Consider the following 27,203-nt stretch of genomic DNA (forward strand, 5'->3'; position numbering starts at 1 on the left):
CATCCCTAATTGCCCTTGTTCAGAGGGCATTTAAGAGTCAACCACTTAGCTGTGGGTCTGGAATCACAGGTAAGCCAGACCAGGTAAGGACAGCAGATTTCCTTCTCTAAAGGGGATTAGTCAACCCGATCGGGTTTTATGACAATCAGCAATGGTTTTGTGGTCATCAGCAGACTTCTAATTCCATATTTTTATTGAATTGAAATCTGCTGTGGTAGGATTCGAACTCATGTCCCCAGAGCATTACCCTGTGTCTCTAGATTACTAGTCCAGTGACTATGATGCCGCCGCATCATACAGTATCAGAAAAAGACACAGACACATTTAATTCAAATTTAAGTTGCCTAGTTATATTTTGATCTCTGTGTTTTTGGTGCCAGCCAATTCAGTTATATCCACTGTTTCAGCATGCAATGTCATCATATTGTTTGGGATCGCTGAGGTAAAACTTTACAACACTGTAAACAACTTTGCTGATGGCTATACAATGTCCAGTACCATTTGTAGCTCCTGTTATGCTCCTTGACCAGACCTCCACGTTATTAGCACAATCGGTATGGACCAGTAATCTTTTGTTTAATGTCGACAAAGTTTGAGATTCAAGACTCTTTTTCAGTGAATAAAATCACAAGATTCCATTGGTTTTGAACAAATAAAAATAAACTTTACAAGGTCAGAAAGATAAAACAATTCACAATACCTATCTTATACTTTAACGTTCAGGATTAATATGAGGTACATGTGAATTAAGAGGCAGATTGTGGTTGAACACACCACACTACACAATAAATAGCAGACGCGACCAAGACAGAGTCCATGGATTTCTCAACAACCCACCCAGACATCAGGGACACCGAGTCAATTAATCTCACTGAAACTCTGTCTCTCTCATGAGGGATTCCAGTTCTTCACCTTCGAAGATCTAACCTGGAAATTATTTCCAAAAGTCGCTCCAGCTTGGACAGTATCAACAACAACCCACCTTGCAGGGTTTCAATCTCGCCTCCTGAGATTCTATTCCCCTGGATCCCTGACTATGCACTCAAGCACCACCTCCCAAGCACACCTTCAGCCCTTTGGCTGCGTCAAGCGAACACTGCTGACCCAAAGGAGTACCTTTGCCTCACCTTAGCATGGAGTCACCAACTTTCAGTTGCCTTCTTCACTTGGCCTGCTCCCCACGGCCTTTTTTCTGTTTGGAGCCTGTTTCTCTGCTCCTGTCTTTTTAGCTGAACTGGGACTTTTCCTGTCCGTTCCCTCCCTGGGACCCTTCTTTTGGGAATTCCCCTGCCCCCTCTCCCCTTTGGGACCTCTCCCTGTCCCCTGCATGGGACACTAGTCTTCCATGGTGCTCCAATCTCGGTCACCTGCCCATGTTATTGTCCTGTTTTTCTTCCTGCACAGGCATGATGGGCCCAATGAATGTAAAAAGTGTAAAACTGTGCATGTGCAGCCAACTCCTGGTCTATGCATGTGCAAAAACTGCAAGGTCTGTCAGGAGTTGAAGCTCCCGACCTCCGCGCTCAACAAGGTATGTGTCGTTTTCATACCAGTCCTCAGCTAATGAAACAGTCTGTGCCCACATGCAGCAAGACCTGGACAACATTCAGCTTTGGGCTGATAAGTGGCAAGTAACATTTGCAATACACAAGTGCAGGCAATGACCATCGCCAACAGTAGAATCTTAACATTTGCCCTTGATGTTCAATGGTATTAGTATCACTGAATACCCCACCATCAACATCCTAGGGGTAATCATTGACCAGAAAATTAACTGGACTAGCCATATAAATAAATCCTTGTGCCTGCATGGGTGCCTTTTTCCATAGTTATAAATTGCTAACTGCACTGGGCTGCTGCATCTATATTCTCTCTGCTGCCCAATCAGTACATGTTCTCCCTGTAGAATAACCCCAGAAACCAAAGCACCAATCAACAAAGGAATACATGGACCAAATCACGAAGCAGTACAGAAACACATGGACCAAATTTTAAACCGACACACATACTGACCAAACCATGACCAAACACAGATACACATACTGATGAAACCATGAGCAAACACAGACACACACTGACCAAACCATGTGCAAACAAAGACACAAATACTGACCAAACCACGAGCACACTCAGAGACACACATTGACCATACAATGAGCAAATATAGATACACACACTGACCAATCTACCAGCCAACACAGGCACGCACACTGACCAATCCACCAGCCAACACAGCACGCACACTGACCAAGCCACCAGCCAACACAGACAAGCACACTGACCAATCCACCAGCCAACACAGGTATGCACACTGAGCAACCCACCAGCTAACACAGGCACGCACACTGACAAATCCACCAGCCAACACAGCACGCACACTGACCAATCCACCAGCCAACACAGCACGCACACTGACCAATCCACCAGCCAACACAGCACGCACACTGACCAAGCCACCAGCCAACACAGACAAGCACACTGACCAATCCACTAGCCAACACAGGCATGCACACTGAGCAAACCACCAGCCAACACAGGCATGCACACTGAGCAAACCACCAGCCAACACAGCACGCACACTGACCAATCCACCAGCCAACACAGCACGCACACTGACCAATCCACCAGCCAACACAGACAAGCACACTGACCAATCCACCAGCCAACACAGGTATGCACACTGAGCAACCCACCAGCTAACACAGGGACGCACACTGACCAATCCACCAGCCAACACAGCACGCACACTGACCAATCCACCAGCCAACACAGCACGCACACTGACCAAACCACCAGCCAACACAGGCACTTGCATTGACCAAACACAAACACACACACTGACCTAACCACAAACCAACACTAACCAAACATAACAATAGAGAAAATTGTGGACCAAACGATGAAAGAACACAGGCACATATGCTTAAATTTTCCTAAGTTTGTACCAAAACACTGTTGAATTATAATGAGAATCTATTTGTTTACTTGCACAGGTTAATTGATGTAGCTCGAAAACTAGACAAGGCTGAGCGGGAACCCCTATCAAGATGTGCCTATTTTTTAAAGAAGCTGCAGCATCCTGGATATGCGGCGGAAACATATATGAAAATGGGAGACCTGGAGGCTCAGGTCCTGCTGCATGTGGAGACCAGGCACTGGGAGGAGGTGAGGATGTTTTCCAACAGGTCATGTTGAGAAATAATTGCATGATTAGGCACAATGGTGATTAAACAGTTTCCCCTCAAGGCAGACCTGTGTGTGTGTAGTAAAGATGATATGATTTTTCTGATTGTTATTGGATTACCAGCTACTAGTGCTATTTCTTTTATTCATTCAAGGGATTTTGGCATCGCTGGCAAGGCCAGCATTTCTTGCCCATCCCTAATTGCCCTTGAGAAGGTGGTGGTGAGCTGCTTTCTTGAATCGCTGCAGTCCATGTGGTGTAGGTGCACCCACAGTGTTTTTAGGGAAGGAGTTCTTGGATTTTGACCCAGTGAAGGAACAGTGATTTAGTTCCAAGTCAGTGACTTGGAGGGGAATTTTCAGGTGGTTGTGTTCCCAAGAGTCTGCTGCCCTTCTAGGTGGTAGCCATGGGTTTGGAAGCTGCGTCTGGGGACCCTTGGTTATTTCTTGCAGTGCATCTTGTAGTTGGTACACCCTGCTACTACTGTGCATTGGTGGTGAAGGGAGTGAAAGTTTGTGAATGGGGTGCCAATCAAATGGGCTGCTTTGTCCTGGATAGTGTCAAAGTTCTTGAGTGTTTTTGGAGCTGCACTCATTCAGGCAAGTAGAGAGTATTCCATCACACTCCTGACTTCTGCCTTGTAGATTGTGGACAGGCCTTGAGGAGACAGGAGGTGAGTTATTCGCCACAGGATCCCTAGCCTCTGACTTGGATGTTCATAGTGGAGAATTCAACGAGGGTATTGTCATTGAATGTCAAAGGGTGATGGTTAGATTCTCTCTTTTTGGAGATAGTCATTGCTTGGTACTTGTGTGGTTTGAATGTTACTTGCTGCTTGTCAGCCTAATCCTGGTTATTGTCCAGGTCTTACTGCATTTGGACATGGGCTGCTTTAGTATCTGAGGTGTTGCAAATGGTGCTGAACGTTTTGCAGTCATCAGTGAACATCCTCACTTCTGACCTTATGATGGAGGGAAGGTCATTGATGAAGCAGCTGAAGATGGTTGGACCTAGGACACTACCCTGAGGAACTGCTGCAGCAATGTCCTGGAACTGAGAAGATTGACTTCTAACAACCACAACCGTCTTCCTTTGTGCTAGGCATGACTCCAACCAATGGAGAGTTTCCTGATTCCCATTGACTCCAGTTTTGCTAGGGCTCCTTGATGCCATCAAGCTATTACCAGTACTCACCACTGACTTTGTTCATACTGTAGTGAAAAGAGATGACATTAATAACAAAATAATAGGGATCCTATAATCTTAAGAAAATCAAAAGTTGTGAGAGAGTCTCGACAGTCCTATACTAGTTCTGCAAAGTTTTGGGCATAAAACAAAATTACTTATCAGTTTGATCTGAATCAGACAACTTAATGTTGGCTGGTGCAAGGAATGGCAATTTCACACAATTTCTATAGGGAGGCCTCTTCTGAGATTGAAATTAAGGAACTTCGAGAGTAGAATTGCTCTGGTCATTTGGTATAGTGACATTATAAATGGGCTTCAGGAAGATCAGGAAGATTTACTCTGTTCAATTTTTTAGTGAAATCATGCACATATTATAAGTAAAAGATCACAGGAAAGCTTCATAGTTACAATGTAGCTGCAGACAACTCCATCCCCCAAAGCAACGTTTTCCATATTGTTGGGACATTGACTCACTTCTCCACCTTTATTAGTATTGCTGATCCACAATTGTTCAGGGTCTCAGCAGGTCAGATAAGATGAGTGGCTTCAGTTTATCTTCTTTCCATTAAGTGAGGACAGATTTTGTATGTGCTACAGCCCTACTGGTTCCCTGGCTCAGAAACCCCTTTGTTTATCCATTCTTGTGCTGCTTCAACTTTCCCCAAGTCACTGATCTAGGCAGTACCATGCAATGACCAACTCCTGATTAGCATCCCGGTGTGTGCTGTTGGACCATTTTGTACAGTGCCTAATGATGGATAATGCCACTCTGCTTCTGATGTTTTTGGCTTTTCCTTTTTTTTCTGTTCAGGCCTTTACTTTAGTGGCTCAGCACCCAGAATTCAAGGACACTGTGTATGTGCCATATGCACAGTGGCTGGCAGAAAATGACCAGTTTGAAGAAGCTCAAAAAGGTGAGAATTAGTTAGGTTTGGCTGGGTAAAGTCAGGGCTCAGCCATGTTCAGGTAAGAAAAGAGATAATATATTATCCAAATCTGATTCTCTGATGCTGGCTTTTTCTGCTGTGAGTAAAATAACAATTTATGAGCATATTCTTTGATTTTCTGTGAAAGTCTGCAAGTGGGAAATTATTTCACTGCTTGCCAAGGAAATAATAAAGGTTTACCAGACTGATACCTGGAATGGGCGGGTTGTCTTATGAGGAAATGGTGGACAGACTAGACTTGTATTTGCTGGAGTTTAGAAGGTTAAGAGGCAATTTGAAACATTCAAGATCCTGAGGATTCTTGACAGGGTAGATGTGGAGAGGATGTTTCCTCTTGGGGGAGAATCTAGAACTAGGGGGTCACTGTTTAAAAATAAGAGGTCACCCATTTAAAACAGAGATGAGGCCAATTTTTTTTCACTCAGGATGGTGAGTCTTTGGAGCTCTCGTACTGAAAAGGTGGTGGAAGCAGAGCCTTTGAATATTTTTAAGGCAGAGGTGGATAGATTCTTGGTAAGCTTGGGGGTGGTAGATTATCGGAGGTAGGTGGGATGCAGATTTGAGGTTACTTTCAGATCAGCCATGATCTTATTAAATGACAGAGCAGGCTTGAGGGGCTGAATGGCCTACCCCTGCTCCTTGTTTGTATGTAATAAAGAAAAAGCAGCGTATAGTCGGTGTCTGATTTAACATGTTTTGACATTGGCTCTGAAGTTCCTTGGGTGTGCTGTCGGTGTCCAATGGACCTGGCTGTAAATGGGCAGGTATATTATCCTGAAAGGTCCCCACTAACAGTAAGATTTTCCTGTCAGTCAAATGAGGGGTGGAACTTCTGTTCACTCAGGTATGTTGTTGCAAACTCCTTTTTTTCACCCTTTACAGCAAGGATGATGTCTCAGGATAAAAACAAAAAAACTGCGGATGCTGGAAATCCAAAACAAAAACAGAATTACCTGGAAAAACTCAGCAGGTCTGGCAGCATCGGCGGAGAAGAAAAGAGTTTCGAGTCCTCATGACCCTTCGACAGAACTTGAGTTCGAGTCCAGGAAAGGACTCGAACTCAAGTTCTGTCGAAGGGTCATGAGGACTCGAAACTCTTTTCTTCTCCGCCGATGCTGCCAGACCTGCTGAGTTTTTCCAGGTAATTCTGTTTTTGTTTTATGATGTCTCAGGATCAGCCTGTGATTAGAGGCTTGGGGTAGAACCACCTACTCTGGTAGTTCTCGTATTCCTGGTTCAGTTGGAATCACACAGGAATGGAAACTGGTATGCTGAGAGAGATAAAGCATTGTCATGACTCACTGGGAGAGTGCACTGTAATATCAGCCCCATGTTCCCCGAGCCACGACAAATGTGAAAAGTTTGACCAAACCACCTGGTTGCCCCAATTCTACCGAACTGTTTAATTTAGGTTAACAGAATACGAGCACCAGGTTTGTAAACTTCATAAGTAAATAACTGTTTATTGAACAAATTGTCTTTAGCTAGTGGCAAAAGAAAGAAACATGAGCTGCTAACTTCTAACTTAATAACTTAAACTCTAGAACAAAAACAAAAATACCTGGAAAAACTCAGCAGGTCTGACAGCATCTGTGGAGAGGAACACAGTTAACGTTTCGAGTCTGAATGACTCTTCATCAGAATTAAGGAAAAATAGAAAAGAGGTGAAATATAAGATGGTTTAAGGGGGTGGGGGGGGTGGGACAGGTAGAGCTGGATAGAAGGCCAGTGATAGGTGGAGATTGCCAAAAGATGTCATAGACAGTAGGACAAAGAGGTGTTGACGGTGGTGATATTAGATAAGAAATGTGCTAATGGGGACATTAAGGGTAGAAAGCAGGACGAGCAAGGGACAGATAGCCCTAGTGGGGGTGGGGGGGAATCGAAATAGGCTGAAAAGTAGAGATAAAACAATGGATGGAAATACATTTAAAAATAATGGAAATAGGTGGGAAAAGAAAAATATATATAAATTATTGGAAAAAGGGGGATCGGAAAGGGGGTGGGGAAGGAGGAGAGAGTTCATGATCTAAAGTCGTTGAACTCAATATTCAGTCTGGAAGGCTCTACCCCTTCTTAAACCCCTATACACAAACACACCTACACACACAGAAGACACACAAAACATGGATTTTAAGGGTGGGATAAAACAGTTCAGTAGCACCAATCTGGAGTACAGGATTAGATGGGTTGATTTTGATTGATGCCTTCCAAATTCCTTGCAGTTTGTTGTTGATGACACGAGGTGGTCTCCCAGCACTTTCAGTCTGTGGTTCACTGGTTGAACAACTTGCTTTTCAGTGTCTCTACTGGTGATTTTTCCCCTTTTCCTCTTGACAGGGCTTTTCAGAGAAAGCAGGTTACAGAGATGTGCGGAATAGCCAGCTAGCTATCATGGCAGAATTGCTGGAATCTTACAAACACAGGACAGAGAGGTTTAAGGTCTTCCTTCTTTGCAGGCTAGGAGCTGTTCTTCCTGCACTGTTACCAAACAAAAACCTGGTCACCTGGTCAGGAGCCAATTAAAATGCTGTTGTCAGGCAGTCTCCTTTAGTCCAGAACCCCTTTCCGGCACCATCCTCTTCTCTATGGCACTCTTGTGTTCCAGGATAGCAACATTGTCCCTAGGGAGGAGGAACAGAGAAGTGAAGTGGCCTGACGACTGAAGCCCTTCCCACCCAATAATGGGGAGGTACCAAATTTCATGATTAAATAGGAAAATGTGTGCTGAAGATGCACCTCTGTTATCATGCCTACCTGCTGGCCCAATCCTAATGTAGCGCCAAAATTCTAACCGGGTCACAACTGCAGGACATCGATAGGTTTGTTGCAGCATGACAATTTTCAGTGCAGCAGTGACCAGCTTGCTTTTTACATGTACGTTATGAAAGATTTCTAAAAGTTTGCTTTGATTTCTCATGATGTTTTGGGTTCCTTTGCTATTGCTCCCAGCATTTCACAAGGCTGGCCGGCAAGGTGAGGCAGTCAAGGTTCTGGAACAGCTGACTCATAATGCAGTTTTGGAAAGTCGGTTCAATGACGCTGCCTATTATTATTGGATGTTGTCTATGCAGTGCCTGGATATAGCTCGAGGTAAGACCACTATTATTATTGGGTGTTGTCTATGCAGTGCCTGGATATAGCTCGAGGTAAGACCACTATTATTATTGGATGTTGTCTATGCAGTGCCTGGATATAACTCAAGATAAGGCCACTATTATTATTGGATGTTGTCTATGCACTGCCTGGATATAGCTTGAGATAAGACCACTATTATTATTGGATGTTGTCTATGCACTGTCTGGATATAGCTTGAGATAAGACCACTATTATTATTGAATATTGTTTATGAACTCCAAGGCCCAGCAGTTAGTCCCTGGTAGCAATGCTCCATAGAACTGCACACAAAATTGACCCTGACTGCTATCCCCTGCCATGTATGTTGCATTGCTGAACAACCTACCTCACTTAGTAGCACCGTTAAACAGCTGTTTAGGATCACTTGTTCACAGACCCTGTTTCTTGCTTCTGCCTTTCTTTTGACGCCTATTGTTTTATAAGTGGCTGCATTATTGACTTTTGTTTGAAAGCCTTGAAATGCTGTGAGCTCATGTAAATATTCACTGAGGGCTTGTCCCTCAGGATACCTATCTGTTTCTAATTTTTGTGAAAACAAAGCTCAATATATGGGTCACACAGCCTCTGCATTAGGATCAGAACATTTATCAGAAGTTAACTAGATTTGAGAAATAATTAGATACATTTCTGGGAAGAGAGTAGATTGATAGGTAATTGGATGATTGCTTTTACATATCAAACAGAGATAAGCTTATTTGACGTATTGGTCATTTCTTGATAATTCTGATGCAAATTTTAACAGTTAACATCTGGATGAAATTTAGTTTATTTTTATTTAATTAGGCAATATAATTAAAAAAAACCATTTGCAAATATTTAACAGAAAATGCAGAGAAGCAACTCGAGATGCTTAAAATGTTTCACCATTTCCAGCACCTGGCAGAACTCTACCATGCATACCACTCAATCCAGAGATACACGGTAAGAAACTGTTCAGAAGGACTTTCCATAAATAAGATTCTCTCTGAAATCTGCTTTCTAAGATTTATTGTGTGTCAGCCTGTGGATTGCTAACCTTTGAGTAAATTTTAGCCCAGAATGATAATCAGATGTATGGTTTGTTTTTTTAGGATAAATAAAAGAAAATTGTCAAACTCCATTAAAAGATTATATTTGATTTCTTCATGTAAAATAAATCAGGTTGTTGGTTTGCAGTTGGCTTCATCTCATCAGAATGTCTTTCAGTATACTTTCTAAGAAGTTATGATCATAGAACCCTGTACACACAAGGTACTTTGCTAAATTTGAAATAGATATTGGGCAACTAAGGTATTATCTGGATCACTGCAAGGTCTGCTTAGTGGGTGTCCAGTGATGCAGAACATGAATGAATATATCATCTAGAGCTGGAACTTGTACCATTTGGTGGCAGTAACATTAAGCACCTCAATTTTTATCACCCTTTAATCTCCCCTAAAAGGCAATACAAACCTAGTCCATGTAGCCTATCCTCATAATTTAACCCTTTTAGCCTCAGTATCATTTTGGTGAATCTCTGCTGCATCCCCTCCAAGATGAATATATCTTTTGTCTGGGAACTGGGGATAGTGCACTGTAATATCAGCCCCACTGTTCCCCGAGCCATGACAAATGTGAAAAGTTTGACCAAACCACCAGACAGCCCCAATTCTACCTAACTGTTTAATTTAAGTTAACAGAATACGAGCACCAGGTTTGTAAACTTATAAGTAAATAATTTTTATTGAACAAATTTTGTTAATCAGTGGCAAAAGCAAGAAATATGAACTGCTAATTTCTTATTCTGTAACCTAAACTCTGCCCTTCCTTAAATCCCTATACACACATACAAGACACGTAAGACACACAAAACCGTGGATTTTAATGGTAGGATAAAACAGTTCAGTAGCACCAATTCTGGAGTACAGGAATTGATATGTTGATTTTCATCGTTGTCTTCCAAATACTTTTCAGTTCTTGTTGATGACATGAGGTGGTCTTCCAGCACTTACAGTATTTATTTCACTGGTTGAGCGCCTGCGTCTCAATGTCCCTAACAGTGGTTCACCCCTTTTGCCTCTTGACAGGGGTTTTCAGAGAGAGAGCAGGTTATAGAGATGTGAGGAGAAAAAGCCAGCTAGCTGTTATTGTGGAATTACTGGAATCTTTCACACACAGGAGAAAGAGGTTTTAGGTCTTGTTCCTTTCAGGCTAGGGGCTATTCTGCTGCATTGCCCTCACACAAAACCTGGTCACCTGGTCAGGAGCCAATTAAAACATTATTGCCAGGCAGCTCCCTTGGTTTAGGACTCCTTTCTGGCACAATCCTGTCTTTCATGGCACACTCTGTCCCAGGACTGCAACATTGTTTATATCTCTCTTCCTGTTCCAGTGGACATGCCTTTCAAACTGCAGCCATTGTAATTTTAATCCATAGTCCAACAGAAATAAAAAGATATGTTCCTATCAGTTTTATGAAGTGCATGCCCAAAAGTGAAAGCAGAACTGAACATCAACAAGAAGTTGTATTTATATAGCACCTTTAATATAATAAAACCTCCCAAGGTGCTTTACATGGGCAAATGAAAAAACAAAATGTTGACACTGGACAGATGACCAAAGGCTTAGTCAAAGAGGTAGATTTTAAGAAGCCTCTTAGAAGAGGAAAGTGAGATAGATAGGCAGAGAGGAGTAGGAAGGGAATTCCAGAGCTTAGGCCCTAAAGCAACTGAAGGCATAACCACCAGTGGTAGAGTGATTAAAATCGAGGCCAGAATTAGATGAGCGCTGGTATCTCGGAGTGTAGGGGCTGGAGGAGATTACAGAGTTCGGGGGTGGGGGAGGTGGGGGATATGGTGGTAAGGCCATGGAGGGATTTGAAAACAAGGATGAAAATTTTAAAATCAAGATGTTCAAGATCATGATGCATGATTGGGAGTAAATGTACAGCAGTAACGGGGGTGATAGGTAAATGAGATTTGGTCCAAGTTAAGACACGGGCAGCAGAGTTTTGAGTTGCCTCAAGTTTATGGAGGGTAGAATGTGGGAGATCAGCCAAGGAGTACAATGGAATAATCAAGACTAGAGGTAACAAAGGCATGAATGAGTTTTCAGCCAATGAGCAGAGACAGGAGTAAAGTCAGGTGGTGACTGCCTTAGTGATGGCACAGGTGTGTGGTTGGAAGGTCATCTCAGGGTCAAATATACACCGAGCTTGCAAACAGACTGGCTTAGTTTCAGACTGTTAACAGAGAGAGGGATGAATTGGTTGCTCGGCATTGAGCTTGGAATGAGGCTGAAAACAATGGCTTCAGTCTTCTCGATATTTAATTGGAGGAAATTTCTGCTCATTCAGTGCCGGATGTCGAATAATTTAGCAAAAGTGGAGGAGTCGGGAGGAGTGGTGGTGAGGTAGAGCTGAGTGTCATCAGCATATATGTGAAAACTAACGCTGTGCTTTCGGAAGATTTTGCCAAGGTGCAGCATGTGGATGCAAAATAGGAGGAGGGCCATAGTTGTTGCAGGTGAGGTTGAAGGAGACAGGGAAGAGGGGTTTAAGAAGACTATTTGTAGTAGTGAAAAGAAGCTGAAGCTTATTTTTGCATTCCAGGAGTCGGCCTCAATTTTTCAGCTTTAAAATACGTGTGTAAGGTTATAATGGTGCATGGAATCAAGCAGGCAATATGGACCGTGTTATCAAGAAGATGCACTTGAGTTTAAGACACAGTCGCACAGTGCTAACCAAGCATGGCGACCAACAAACAAAAATGGAATTTGAAGCCCTCCACCTAGCACCCAATGTCACCATTTCTCCAGCACACGTTAACTTATTTTACTTTACAGTTCCTGCACTCACTAGAATTCAGAGATTACTACCCTCTGATGTCCTTTACCCTAGCAAGTTTTTCTCTCACTTCTTAATTTATTCAAGCTGCTGTATTTTGATCAGTTACTTAGTTATTATTTTCTTTTCTGAACCTCAAGTATTTGTTATCTTTGATGCTATTTTGCATCCCAAAAATATAACCTACTACATAAATCTTTGTTATCCAGAGCTAAGGGATGGACTTTGAGAGATAGTTCCATAACGTTACTTAGAATCATAGAACAGTTACAGCATACAAGGAGGCAGTTCAGTTCATCTTGTCCATGCCAGCACTCTAAGAGGAACTCAACTAGACCCACTCCCTGGCCTTTTTCTGTAGCTCTACATTTTTTTTCTATTCACATAATTATCCAATTTCCTTTTGAAAACCACAATTGAATTTGCCTCCACCACACTCTCAGCAGTGCATTCCAGATCCTAACCAGTCATTTTTGTTATAAAAGCAAAGTACTGCGGATGCTATAAATCTGAAATAAGAACAGAAAATGCTGGAAAATTACTCTTCTTCAGAGCTAAAGAGCCCATCCCTTAGCTCCCTTTAGCTCTGAAGAGGAATCGTACGGACTCGAAATGTTAACTCTGTTTCTCTCTCTACAGATGCTGCCAGACCTGCTGATTTTTTTCAGCACTTTCTGTTTTTATTTACTCATTTTTCTTATTTGGTTCTTACTTGCCTTTGGTTCTTTCCCCATTGATCTTAAATTAGACCCCTTTGCTTCTCAACCCTTCTGCCAATAAAAGTTTCTTCTTATCAAGTCTCTCCAGGCCCCTCATGATTTTGAACACCCCTATCAAATCTCCTGTCAACCTTCTCTTACCTAAGGAAAATAGCCCCACATAACTGAAGACCCTCATCCCTAGAATCATTCCTGTAAATCTTTTCTGCATTGTCCCTAATGCCTTCACGTCTTTCCTAAAGTGTATTGCCCAGAATTGGACACAGCACTCTGGTTCAGGCTGAACCATTGTTTCATAAAGGTTCACCATAAGAACGTAAGAAGAACATAAGAACTAGGAGCAGGAGTAGGCAATTCAGCCCCTTGAGCCTGCCCCGACATTCCATACGATCATGACTGATCTCATTTCGGCCTCAACTCCAATTTCCCGCCCTCTCCCCAGAACTTTTCAACCCATTACTAATTAAAAACCTGTCTATCTCCTCCTTAAATTTATTCAGCGTTCCGGCATCCACTGCACTCTGAGGTAGTGAATTCCACAGATTCACGACCCTTTGAGAAAAGTAATTCCTCCTCATCTCCGATTTAAATCTACCATCCCTTAGCCTAAAGCTATGGCCTCTCGTTCTAGAATGCCCCAGAAGGGGAAACATCTGCTCCACATCCACTTTATTTATTCCCTTTAGCACCTTATAAACCTCAATTAGATCTCCTCTCATCCTTCTAAACTCCAGCGAGTATAGGCCTAAACTCAATCTCTCCTCATAAGACAAGCCCCACATCTCTGGAATCAATCTAGTGAACCTCCTCTGAACCTCCTCCAGTGCAACTACATCCTTCCTCAAGTAAGGGGACCAAATCTATGTACAGTACTCCAGGTGCGGTCTCACCAATGCCTTGTACCATTACAACAACACTTCCCTATTTTTATACTCTATTCCTTTAGCAATAAATGCCAAGATTCCATTTGCCTACCTTATTACCTGCTGTACTTGCATACTAGCTTTAAGCGAATCATGCTCGAGGACACCCAGATCCCTCTGCACTGAAGCATTCTGAAATTTCTCTCCATTTAAATAATAAGTCACCTTTTTATTCTTCCGACCAAAATGGATAACCTCGCACTTATTCATATTAAACTTCATCTGCCAAATTTTGGTCCATTCACCATATCCATTTGTAAATTTCTTATTTCTTCATTGCAACTCACTTTCCCACCTATTTTGGTGTCATCTGCAAATTTAGCTATAGTACCTTCTATCCCTGAATCTACGTCATTAATATAGATTGTAAATAGTTGGGGCCCAAGGACCGAACCCTGTGACACCCCACTAGTTACAGTTTGCCATCCAGAATAAGACCCATTTGTCCCGACTCTCTGCTTTCTGTTGGTTAGCCAATCCTCTATCCAAGCTAATATATTATCCCTAACTCCATGTGATCTTATCTAGTGTATTAATCTTTTATGCGGCACCTTATCAAAGACCTTCTGGAAGTCCAGATATACTACATCTACAGGATCCCCATTATCCACTTTGCTTGTCACATCTTCAAAGAACTCTAGCAAATTAGTCAAACACGATTTACTCTTCATAAAACCATGCTGACTCTGATGGATTGTATTTTGACTTTCCAAATGCCCCATTACTACTTGCTTAATAATGGATTCCAACAATTTCCCAACAACAGACGTTAAACTAACTGGTCTATAGAGACACCCTGGTCCGCTCCTCAAACCCCTCCCACGGCACCTTCCCATGCAACCGCAGAAGGTGCAACACCTGCCCCTTTACTTGCCCCCTCCTCACCGTCCAAGAGCCCAAACACTCCTTTCAAATGAAGCAGCATTTCACTTGCACTTCCCTCAATTTAGTCTACTGCATTCGCTGCTCCCAATGTGGTTTCCTCTACATTGGAGAAACCAAACGCAGATTGGGTGATCGCTTTGCAGAACACCTTCGGTCTGTCTGCAAGCATGATCCAGACCTCCCTGTTGCTTGCCATTTCAACACACCACCCTGCTCTCATGCCCACATGTCCGTCCTTGGCCTGCTGCAATGTTCCAGTGAAGCTGAATGCAAACTGGAGGAACAGCACCTCATCTTCCGACTAGGCACTTTACAGCCTTCTGGATTTAATATTGAGTTCAACAACTTTAGATCATGAACTATCTCCTCCTTCCCCACCCCCTTTCCGATCCCCCTTTTTCCAATAATTTATGTATATTTTTCTTTTCCCACCTATTTCCATTATTTTTAAATAATCCATTGTTTTATCTCTACCTTTTAGCCTATTTCGATTCCCCCCCACCCCACCCCCACTAGTGCTATCTGTTCCTTGCTCGTCCTGCTTTCCACCCTTAATGTCCCCATTAGCACATTTCTTAGCTAATATCACCACTGTCAACACCTCTTTGTCCTTTTGTCTATGACATCTTTTGGCAATCTCCACCTATCACTGGCCCTTTATCCAGCCCTACCTGTCCCAGCACCCCCCCTTAAACCAGCTTATATTTCACCTCTTTTCTATTTTTCCTTAGTTCTGATGAAGAGTCATTCAGACTTGAAACGTTAACTGTGTTCCTCTTCGCAGATGCTGTCAGACCTGCTGAATTTTTCCAGGTATTTTTGTTTTTGGTCTATAGTTTCCTACTTTCTGTCTCCCCACCTTTTTGAATAAGGGCGTTATATTAGCATTTTTCCAATCCAATGGAACTTTTCTAGAATCCAGGGAATTTTGGAATATTATAGCCAATGCATCCACTATCTCCGCTGCCACTTCCTTTAAGACCCTGGGATGTAGGCCATCAGGTCCTGGGGACTTGTCATCCTTTAATACCAATAGTTTGCTCAGTACCTTTTCTCTAGTGATGGTGATTGTTCCTCCTTCTCTATACCCTCTGCACTACCTGTTACTAATGGGGTGGTACTAGTGTCCTCCACCGTAAAAACTGAGGTAAAATATTGGTTAAGCAAATCTGCCATTTCTGCATTCCCCACTATTAACTCCCCAGTCTCGTCCTCCAAGTGACCAATGTTCACTTTAGCTACTCTCTTTCCTTTTATATACTTGTAGAAGCTTTTGCTATCAGTTTTTACATTTTGCGCTAGTTTTCTTTCATAATTTACCTTTGCTCTTTTTATTATTTTTAGTAACACTTTGTTGATCTTTAAAAGTTTCCCAATCTTCCAACCTGCCACTGACCTTTGCAATTTGGTGTGTCTTAGTTTTTGCCTTTATGTGATCTTTAACTTCCTTGCTTAACCATGGATGCTTTTTCCCCCTCTTACCATCTTTCTTCCTTTTTGGAATATATTTTACTTGGGAGGAATTGAATATCTCCTTAAATATCTGCCACTGTTCATCAACTGTCCTACTTTGTAGTCTTCCTGCCCAGTTCACTAGGGCTAAATCTGCCCTCATACCTATGTAGTTACCTTTGTTTAAATCCAGAACACTAATGTGGGACTTAAGTTTCTCGCTCTCAAACTGAACTTGAAATTCTATCGTGCTATGATCACTCTTCCCTAGAGAATCCTTTACTGTGAGATTATTAATTAATCCCATCCCATTACAAAAACCCAAATCCAGAATAACTTCCTTGCTTTTGTACTCTGACTTTATTTATGAAGCCCAGAATCCAAATACCTAATTAAGCACTTTCTCAATCTGCTCTGCCACCTTCAAAGATTTGTGCACATATACCTGGTCATTTCACACTACTTTGCATTAAATTTCATCTGCCATGTCTGCCCATTCCACCACCCTGTCTCTGTCATCTTGAAGTCTATCACCATGCTCCTCACAGATCAAAATGCTTCCAAGTTTTGTGTCATAAATTTTCAAATTCTATCCTGTGCACCCAAATCTAGGTCATTGATATATATCAGGAAAAGTGGTGGTCCTAATACCTAGGGAACCCAACTATATACCTTACTCCAATTGGAAAACCAATCATTCACTGTTATTCTCTGTTTCCTGTTACTCAGCCACTTTGTATCTCTGCTGCTACTGATCCTTTTATTTCAAGGGCTTCAACTTTGCTGACAAGTTTGTCATGTGGCATTTTATCAAATCCCTTTTGGAAATCCATGTACACCAGATCAACCACAATACCCTCATCAACCTTCTATGTCATGTCATCAAAAAACTCAATAAAGCTAGTTAAACACAATTTGTCCTTAACAAATCTGTTCGCTTTCTGTCAGTTATCCACAACTGCCTAACTGTCTTAAGTTTGTCCCAAATTATCATTTGTAAAAGCTTTCCCACCATCAAGGTTAAACTGAGTTGCCTATAATTGTTGGGTTTATCGCTATACCTTTTTTGATCAAGGGTGTAATGTTTGCAATTCTCCAGTCCTCTGACACCACCCCTGCATCTGAGGAGGATTGGCAGATTAAGGCCATTGCCTAAGCAATTTCCACCCTTACTTCCCTCAGTATCCTTGGATGTATCTGATCCGGTCCTGGTGACTTATCAACTTTTATTCTGGCCAGTCTCTCTAATACTTCTTGTTTATTAATTTTTAGCCCATTCAGTGTCTCAACTACTCCTCTTTTATGATGAGTTCTGCAGTAAAATTTTCCTTGGTAAAGACAGAGGCAGAGTACTCATTTAGTACTCCAGCCATGTCCTCAGCCTCCATGCATAAATTCCCTTCTTGGTTCCTAATCAACCCCTCCTCTTACTACTCATTTACTATTTACAAGTCTACAGACACTTGTTGATTCCCGTTTATGTTAGCTGTCAGTCTCTTATATTCCCTCTTTGCTTCTTTTATTTCTTTTTTCCGCTTCCTGTCTGAACTTTCTATATTCAGCCTGGTTTTCACTTGTATTGTCAACATCATCTATCATGCACACCCTTTTTATCTTCATCTTATTCTCACTCTTTCTTTAATCAAGGGAGCTCTGGCTTTCTTTGTCCTATCTTTCCTCCTTGTGGAATTGTACCTTGACTGTTCCAGAATTATATCCTCTTTAAAGACAGCCCATTGTTTCCTTACAGCTTTGTCTGACGATCTTTGATTTCAGTTTATCTGGGCCAGGTCCTTTCTCACCCCGTTGAAACTGGCCCTCATCCAATTAATTATTTTTACTCTGGATTGCTCTTGAGAGTAAAATAGCAAGAAATAAAAATACAGAAAATAAGAGCTCTACAAATATACAAAAAGGAAGAGAGTAGATAAAGTAAACAATGATCTGTTAGAAAATGATACTAAGGAATTAATAATGGGAAACAAGGAAATGGCAGAGACTTTGAACAAGTATTTTGTATTTATTTTCATGGGAGAAGACACTGAAAGCATCCCAATAACAGAAAATTAGGAGGCAAAAGGGAGGGAAGAACTTAAATCGGTCATTATCATTGGAGAAAATGTACTAGGCAAACTAATGTAACTAGAGGCTAACAAGTCCTTTAGACCTGATGGCCTGCATCCTAGAGTCATAAAGGAAATGGCTGTAGAGATAGTGGGTGTATGGGTTTTAATCTTCCAAAATTCCCTAGATTCTGGAAATGTTCCAGAGGATTGGAAAATGCAGATATATTGCCCCTATTCAAGAAAGGAGGGAGATAGAGAGCAGCAAACTATAGGGCAGTTTGCCTTACATCTGTTATGGGAAAAATGCTAGAATCTATTATTAAAGAGGCAGTTGCAGGACATTTAAAAAGTAATACAATCAAGCAGAGTCAACAGGGTTTTATGAAATGGAAATCGTGTTTGACAAGTTTGAAGATTCTTTGATAAAGCAGGGAAGATAAAGGTGAAATAGTAGATGTGTATTTTAATTTTCAAATGATATTCGATAAGGTCTCACATAAAAGATGACTGCAGAAGATAAGAGTTCATGGTGTCAGGGAGAATAAATTAGCATGGACAGAGGATTGACTAACAGAAAACAGAAGGAGATAGGATAAATGGATCATTTTCAGGTTGGCATACTGTAACTAGTGGGGTGCCACAGGGATTAGTGCCGGGGCGCCACAGGGCTTAGTGCTAGGGCATCAACTATTTATAATCTATATCAATGACTTGAATGAAAGTGTTGACTATATTGTAGCCAAATTTGCTGATGGTACAAAGACAGGTGGAAAAGCAAGTTGTGAGGAGGACATAAAGGCACGGATTTCAGCCATGGCGGAGAGGCTCTCCGTCATGGCGAAAATCCCCGAAATGGCAGAAAATTTTGAGTCCCACCTTTGAACCCAGCATTTCCTATCCTCATGGGAGCAAGGCCCGAGTTGGGCCAAGGTTCACGCATGCGCGATTCGTGGAGGCAGCTGGCCGTTTAAATCACCAACTACCTCCACTGAAGTGGGATTTTGGAAGAACAGGAGTGTGGAATTCTGAGTGTGCAGATTAGAACAAGTAAGAGGAGGTCTGAACTTGGTGGAAGTGTTTGGATAACCAGGGTAGCCCTTTGGAAGAGGTAAGGCACCCTTTAGGATTGTTAAAAGTGAACATGATTAGCACTTTTTGTGCACAAAATTGTTGGAATTGTCAATCAGTCAAAGAGCTGTCCAGCTGTCAAGGAACTATCCAGCTGTCAAGGAAATGTTAAGGAGCTGTCCAGCTGTCAAAGCTGTCAGACCTATCCAGGAAGTGTCAAGGCTTTCAGAGCTATCCAGGAAGTGTCAAAACTATCAAGGAACTGCCCAACAATACTAGGATACTAGGTGAGTTGGCATGGAGGGGGTAAGGGCAAAAGGTGATGTGTGGGAGGGGCATGGGTTGGTATGAGTTGGCACTAAGTTGACATTGGGGTACGGGGCTATGGGGGGTGGGTGGGAGAACATGGGTTGACATGGGGGTATGGAGGCCATGAGGATTGGGTGGGGGGCATGGCCTTGCACCCAGCCCGCTTCCGCACCTGTGTGCGCATTCATTTCCGGATTGCCCACCCTGACTCCTGTTGCAGCTCCCTCACCCCCTGACCAAATATCCAACCTGTGGGCGGATGTTTTTAAAAGTTGGGTTCGCCAAGCTGGGAAATCTCCTGCTTCTGCGAACCCGACCCCAAGACGAACATCTAGGCCAAAGAGTCTGCTAAGGGATATTGATAGGTTCAATGAATGGCAAAAATTTAGCAAATGAACTGTAACATTTATCCTCTTTGGTAGGAGGAATACAAGAGCAAGATATATAAATAGAGAGAGACCACAGAACATTGCGGTGGAGAGGGTTCTGAAGGTCCTTGTACTTGAAATGTAAAATGTTAGCGTTCAGGTGCAGCAAACAACTAGGTCAGTAAATGGAATGCTGCCGTTTATTACAATGGGAATGAGTATAAAAGTAGGGAAGGTGGATTCTGAGGAGACTTGACAGGGTAAATGCTGTTAGACGGCATGGCTTCTGAATGAGGGGCTGCCTATTTAAGATACCCCCTCATCAGAAGGAATTTCTTATTTCAGTGGGTAGTGAATATGGAATTCTCTATCCCCGAGAACTGAGGGCTGAGTCCTTGTTAGCAAATTTGGATACATTATTCTTGGCCTCCCTCTAAGTCAATAATATAAATTGTAAATAGCTGAACCCTCAGCACTGATCCTTGCGGCACTTCATTAACTACAGCCTGCAAACTTGTCCAATTTATCCCTACTTCTGCTTCCTGTCCAGTAACCATTCCTCCATCCATGCTAATATATTAACACCAACTCTGTAAGCTTTATCTTACGTATTAATCTTTTAAGTGGCACCTTTTGGAAATCCAAGCTTACTATAGCTACTGGTTCCACTTTATCTACCCTACTTGTTGCACCCTGAAAAGCTCTAAGAACTTTGTCAAACACGATTTCTCTTTTGTAAAACCATATTGACTTTGTCTAATTGTGCTATGTTTTTCTATGTGCATAGTTAAAACTTCCTAAGTAATACTGTAGATTCCAGCATTTTTCCAACAACTGATGTCAGGCTAACTGGCCTGTATTTCCTGTCTTTTCTCTCTCTCTCTCTTTCTCTCTCTCCTTTCTTGAACAGCAGAATTACACTTGTTAACTTTCAATCCCTGGGACCATTCTTGAATCTAGAGAATTTTGGAAAATCATAATCAATGCATCCAACTATCTCTGCCATTCTCTTATAGAACCCTAGGATGTAGGCCATCAGGTCCCAGGGATTTGTTAGCTTTTGGTCCCTTAAGTTTCTCCAGCACTTTTTCTCTGCTTATATTAATTACTTTGATTTCTTTTTTAGCCCCTTGCTTACCCTTTATTTCTAATAAGTAATTTGTGTCTTCAACTTTGAAGACAGCCACAAATTTTTTGTTCAATGCCTCTGCTGTTTTGTCATTCCCCGTGATACTTTCTCCTGTTTCTGCTTCTAAGGTTAGCTACTCTTCTCTTGTTTATATACTTGTAGAAGCTCTTACAGTCTTTTTATATTCCTGGCTTGTTTACCCTCACATTCTATTTCCTGATCTTTTGAGCCGCGATCCTTCCTCACTAATCTCACTAAGGAAAGTGGAATTGAGGCCAAGATCAGGCCAATCATGATCCTATTGAGTGGCCACATAGCCAACTCCTATGTTCTTGTCCTTTTTCCAGAGCTAAGCTATATCTTATGAAACAATGATCACTAGCCCTTAAATTTTCTGCTGCTGACACCTGATCCACTTGACCCGCATCATTCCCCAGAACCAACTGCAACAAAGCTTCCTTCCTCGTTGGACTAGAAACATGCTGATCTAGAAAATTCTCCTAAATACACCAGAAGCTGCCCTTTATATAATTGCTATCCCAGTGTACATTAGGATAATTAATGCCCCACATTACAACTACTCTTTGTTTTTGTACCTCTTTGTAATTTCCTCGCAAGTTTGTTCCTTTATATATTTCCAAATAGTTGATGGCCTATAGACTACAGCCACTAGTATAATGCTATCTATTGTTTCTTGGCTCTAACCAAATAGATTCTGTCCTTGGTCCCACCAGGACATCTGCTCTCTGCAGCACTGTAACATTATCATGGCTCAATCTAACCACCCCATCTCTTTCCTTTCCTTCCCTATCCTTCCTGAACAGCTTGCATCCCAGAAATATTTAGTACCGAGTCCTGCCCTTGAGCCAGGCCTTCATCACTGCAACAAAATCACATTCCCACCTAGTTCTTTGTGCCTGCAGCTCACTAACCTTATTTACCACATTCACATGCACGCACTGTAAACCTAATTTAGACTTTATGGGACTGAACTTCTGTGGAGTGACAATAAGAGTCGGATTGCCACTCTGCTCCTATGTTTTTACTTTAAAATTCTTTTGATCCTTTCTCTCCCGACCTTCCAACTCAGGCAGGGTGAGAACTGTGCAGGGTGGTGCGTTACTGGAGCCTTCTGTAGAGCGCTGCAGAATTGGAGGGAAGGAGGCTAAGCCCCTTTTTTAGCTGCCATAACCCAAGTAGGTTTAAAGGTCCAGCCAGTGAGAAGATAGGTTTGTCAGGTAAGTAATTACAATTGGGAGGTGAGGGGGAGCATGGACAGTCGTGGGAGGGGGGCCAGACCGGTGGGGGGGGAGGGTTGGGCAGTTGCGGGGGGGCTGGGGGTCAGATCAGGTTGGGTCTGGGGCAGGGGTTGGAGGAAGTCTTGTGGGGTCAGGTGGGGGCGGGGGTGGGGGGTGTGATCTGTGTCACCTGGGGATTTGGGTGTTGGCGGGAGTAGTCTCATGGAGGTCGGGGAGCTGGGGAACTCGTGAGGGGGATAGTGAGGGGGTGATGTGGGGGATTCCCATGGTGGAGGGGAGGTAGTTAGGGGTGTGGGAGAGTCCTGTGGAGAGGGGGGTGGGGTAGTCTGGGTGATGGGGGAGTCCTGTGGAAGGAGGTGTCAGGCAGATGGAGGGAGTTTCCTGATGTTTTGGGGTGGTGGGGGTCAGTGTGGATCTGTATAATAGTTACTCAGAAGCTAGAAGTGCTTTTAACTCTTCTAACTTCTTCTGGGTAGCTATTACTGTAAGACAGTAGGAACCATCCAAAGTTTAGGATTTATATCATACTTTTGGATGGTTCCCAGTGCAAGGCAATTGCCCATCGGAAGTTTCCCAGGCAATTGCCGTGCAAACCTTATCTGGGAATTTCCAGAGGTGGTTCCCCAGTGCATCTTTGGGATACCCCCCCAGAAACACTGCCCTGGAGCTTGGAAGCTACAGCCCTAAGCATTCCATCTTACTCTTACCTCACTTAAGACTTAATTATTTATTACTCTAGTGCTGTCTATCACTCCTATTTTTTTTTTTGCACCTTGCTTTTCCTCTAAGGTTATATCCTGATTCTCATCCCTCTGCCGAGTTTGCTTAAAACCTCTCCAATAGCAGTAGCAAACTGCCCCCATGAGTATTCATTCTTGCTCTGTTCAAGTACAACCCAGCCGCTGTGCAGAAATCCAATTTTTTTTTCACGAGAACTGCTTCCGATGTCCCAGGAATCTAAAGACTGCCCTCCTGCACCATCTCCCCAGTCATGCACTTATTTGCTCTATCCTCCTATTTCTATACTCACTAGTATGTGGCACCAGAAGTAATCCAGAGATTACTACCCTTGAGATGCTGCTTGCCAGTTTCTTTCCTAACTCCCTAAAATCTACCTGCTGGACCCTAGTGCTTCTTTATACCTATCTCACTGGTAGCGAGATGAACCATGACCACTGGTTGTTCACCTTTTCCACTCAATACTCTACAGCTGCTCAGTGACATCCTTTATTTTGTCACAGGGAGGCAACATACCATCCTGGACTCTCATCTGCAGAAATGCTTGTCTGTTCATTAGGACTGTAAAATTCTCAAGCAGCTAGATGAGCTTGGCAATCATTTTGTGGCTGTGCAAGCATTGGTGTACTCTAAAATAAAGCAAAATGCTGCAGATGCTGGAATTCTGAAACAAAAACAAAAATAGCTGGAAAAACTCAGCAGTCTGACAGCATCTGCGGTCTCCTTTACATTGGAGAGACCAAATGCAGACTGGGTGACCGTTTTGCGGAACACCTTCGGTCTGTCTGCTAGCATGACCCAGACCTCCCTGTTGCTTGCCGTTTCAACACACCACCCTGCTCTCATGCCCACATGTCCGTCCTTGGCCTGCTGCAATGTTCCAGTGAAGCTCAACGCAAACTGGAGGAACAGCGCCTCATCATCCGACTAGGCACTTTACAGCCTTCCGGACTTAATATTGAGTTCAACAACTTCAGATCATGAACTCTCTCCTCCATCCCCACCCCCTTTCCGATCCCCCTTTCTCCAATAATTTTTTAAAAAAGTATATTTTTTCTTCTCCCACCTATTTTAAAATCTGCCTTTTAGCCCATTTTGATCCCTTCCCTCCCCACCCCACCCCCACTAAGGCCATCTGCCACTTGCTTGTCCTGCTTGCTACCCTTAGTGTCCCCATTAGCACATTCCTTAGATAATATCACCACTGTCAACACCCCTTTGTCTTTTTGTCTATGACATCTTTGGCAATCTCTTCTTTGCCCCCACCTATCCAGCTCTACCTGTCCCACCCCCTTCTACCAGTTTATGTTTCACCTCATTTCTCTATTTCCTTAGTCCTGATGAGTCATTTGGACTCGAAATGTCAACTGTGTTCCTCTCTGCAGATGCTGTCAGACCTGCTGAGTTTTTCTATTTTTGTTTTTGTTGGTATACTCTAATGTGGTAATGTACAACAATAGGAACAAGTTGCATGTATATAACACTTTTAATGTAGAAAAACAGGCAAAATCAGAAGAATGGCACCAGACCATAGAAGAAAGTATTCAAAGGGATGACCAAAGACCAAAGTCCAAGTTAGGAAGGCAAAAGCAAGGGGAAAATAAGACTAAAACTGAAAGCTGCAAAGAGAAAAGGAAACAAAATGGGAGCAGAGATTACAGTCTGAAATTGTTGGACTCAATGCTGAGTCCGGAAGGTTGTAAAGTGCTTAAGTGCTTAATTGAAAGATGAGGTGCTTTTTATTGAGTTTACGTTAGGCTTCATTGGAACAGTACAGCAAGCTGAGGACAGGGATGTCAGCGTGAGAGCAAGGTGGGGAATTAAAATGACAGGCAACTGGAAGCTCGGGGTCATGATTACAGACTGAACAGAGATTTTCTGCAAAGCGGTCACTGGCTGGGCCAGCATTTATTGCCCATTCCTAATTGCCCTTGAGAAGGTGGTGGTGAGCTGCCTGGTAATCTGAATGTGGTCTCCCAAGTGTAGAGCAAACTGCATTGAGAGCAGTGAATACATTATACATTGAAAAAAGTACATATAAATTGCTTTTTCACCTGGAATGATTGTTTGGGTCCTTGGATGGTGAGGAGGGAGGAGATAAAAGGTCAGGTGTTGCATGTCCATTGGAACAATGGCATGTGAAGGAGAGGGTGTGATGGGAGTGATTGAGGAGTGGATCAGAAGATCGTGGAGGGAACGATCCCTTTGGAATGGGGCGGAGCTGGTCAAGGGCTTGGAGGATCCTTGGTTGAAGAAAAAGGAAAATATGCAGAAGCATTGGCATGGAAGGTTACATCAACAAAACAGATGCAGCAGAGATGGGAAAATGGAATGGAGTCCTTACAGGAAGCAGGGTGTGAGGAAGTGCAGCTGAGGTAGCTGTGGGAGGTCTAGTCACTCTAGTCACTTCCAATATGCTTTATGACCTTTTGTGTTCTGCACCATATTATTAGTCTACTTCCGGGAGGAAAGAAGTGGGAGCATTATCTTTGCTTAAAAATCATTTTTGTTTAGGATTAACTGGACTGAATTAGAAACATATTAAATGTACATTCTGATGTAATGCTTTAAATCTCATGTTACTCTGCTGCAATTTACATTAATTCTGATTTTTTTCCTTCACCTCTGTGACCCATTGTTTGCAAAGAGCGACAGCAAATATAGTGAATCCAGAATATAAACCCAAAATTTATCTCATTCTATCTTTTTTGCAGGATGAACCTTTTAGTTCCCACTTACCTGAAGCGCTCTTCAACATTTCCAGATTTTTACTTCACAATCTTACAAAAGAAACTCCTTTGGGCATCTCCAAGGTGTATCCTTTTGTCACCTGAGCTATTTCATATGCCAGAAATAAAAACAGAAAATGCTGGAAATACACAGCAGGTGAGGCAGCATCTGTGGAGGGAGAAACAGCATTAATGGGCTGGATTTTACCGGTGTTGGGGGGTGGGGGGAGGGGGCAGACTGCTCGTCCTCCCAGAAGGAAAGTCAGCCAGCAGCCGACACACTGGCAAGAAGCCTGCCTGGCAGCTATAACATGCTGAAGGTGGGCTAAACTAGCTGACATTCGGACTTCCTCTCCTCAGTGGGAGGAAATCCCGCCCTTGAGAGTTGCCAGTCAATCAAATTGGCCAGCAACTCCAGCAGTCCCTGAGCGCTAGAGCTCAGTGGTGGGCGCTGCTTGGACTTCAGGAGGGAGCATGAAGGAGAGTGATGGCTACCACAAAAAGGTAAGTCCCAGGCTTTTAGGGTGAAGAGCAATCTGGGAACCTGGGAGTGGGGAGAGTGGGGTGCGGCACCTTGATTTTGGAGGGCAGGCGAAAAGAAGGAACTGGGGGTGACATCTTAGGGAGGACGCCCCAATGTACATGGGGCATGCCTCCAAATGAAGTGTCACCTTCCCGCCATTTCTCATCTAAGCCACAATAAACAGCCTGCCCACTCCCAGCTGCCTGCCCATGCCAACCTTATTATGGCGTGGGCAGTGTATTATCTCAATTAATAGGCTTGTTGACAAGCCTAATTGATTTTTAATTATTCATTTAAATATGTTGGGTGGGCTGCCAATTATGACACCTGCTCACCTAGTGTATTATGGGGCTCAGCTCAAGGGTGGGCAGGTAAGGTGGTGGGCTAGCCAACCCCCTTGCGAAAAATACTCCGAGTAGCGGGACTGTAAAATCCAGCACAATGTTTCAGATCAATGACCTCTCATCAGAATTGGAAAAAGTTCAGCTGATGTTTGCCAGGATCAGAAAGTATTGGTTGTTTTAATGTGACCTACTCAATATGGTTTTGATACAGTTGGCATCATCATAGGAGAGATAATGGAAAGACAGATACTGTTGATTTATTTGTAACCTGGGTGCTACTATATAGTATTCCTGCTAAGCTGCACGGTTATGTGGCAATGCTTCAACTACCCAAATTTTGTTCCGTGATAACTGATAAGTGTGCAAAGCCATGCAAAAATATTTAAAGGGACGTCACACTGAAAAATATTGGTCACATGCATCTAAATTTTA

General features: G+C 42.8%; 1 protein-coding gene across 2 annotated transcripts in view; it reads left to right on the top strand.

Annotated features, from left to right (window-relative positions):
• Positions 1 to 27,203, top strand: part of ift122 (intraflagellar transport 122 homolog (Chlamydomonas)) — a 171,980-nt gene that overhangs the window by 103,103 nt on the left and 41,674 nt on the right. For both annotated transcript variants that reach the window (XM_041191120.1, XM_041191121.1), the window contains exons 19-23: positions 2,994 to 3,165; positions 5,184 to 5,286; positions 8,272 to 8,412; positions 9,281 to 9,378; positions 25,890 to 25,990. In XM_041191120.1, the coding sequence (XP_041047054.1) occupies positions 2,994 to 3,165; positions 5,184 to 5,286; positions 8,272 to 8,412; positions 9,281 to 9,378; positions 25,890 to 25,990 (615 nt within the window). The remainder of the gene's footprint in view (positions 1 to 2,993; positions 3,166 to 5,183; positions 5,287 to 8,271; positions 8,413 to 9,280; positions 9,379 to 25,889; positions 25,991 to 27,203) is intronic.

Source organism: Carcharodon carcharias, chromosome 7, assembly GCF_017639515.1.
Source record: "Carcharodon carcharias isolate sCarCar2 chromosome 7, sCarCar2.pri, whole genome shotgun sequence".
NCBI classification, from domain to species: Eukaryota; Metazoa; Chordata; class Chondrichthyes; order Lamniformes; family Lamnidae; genus Carcharodon; species Carcharodon carcharias.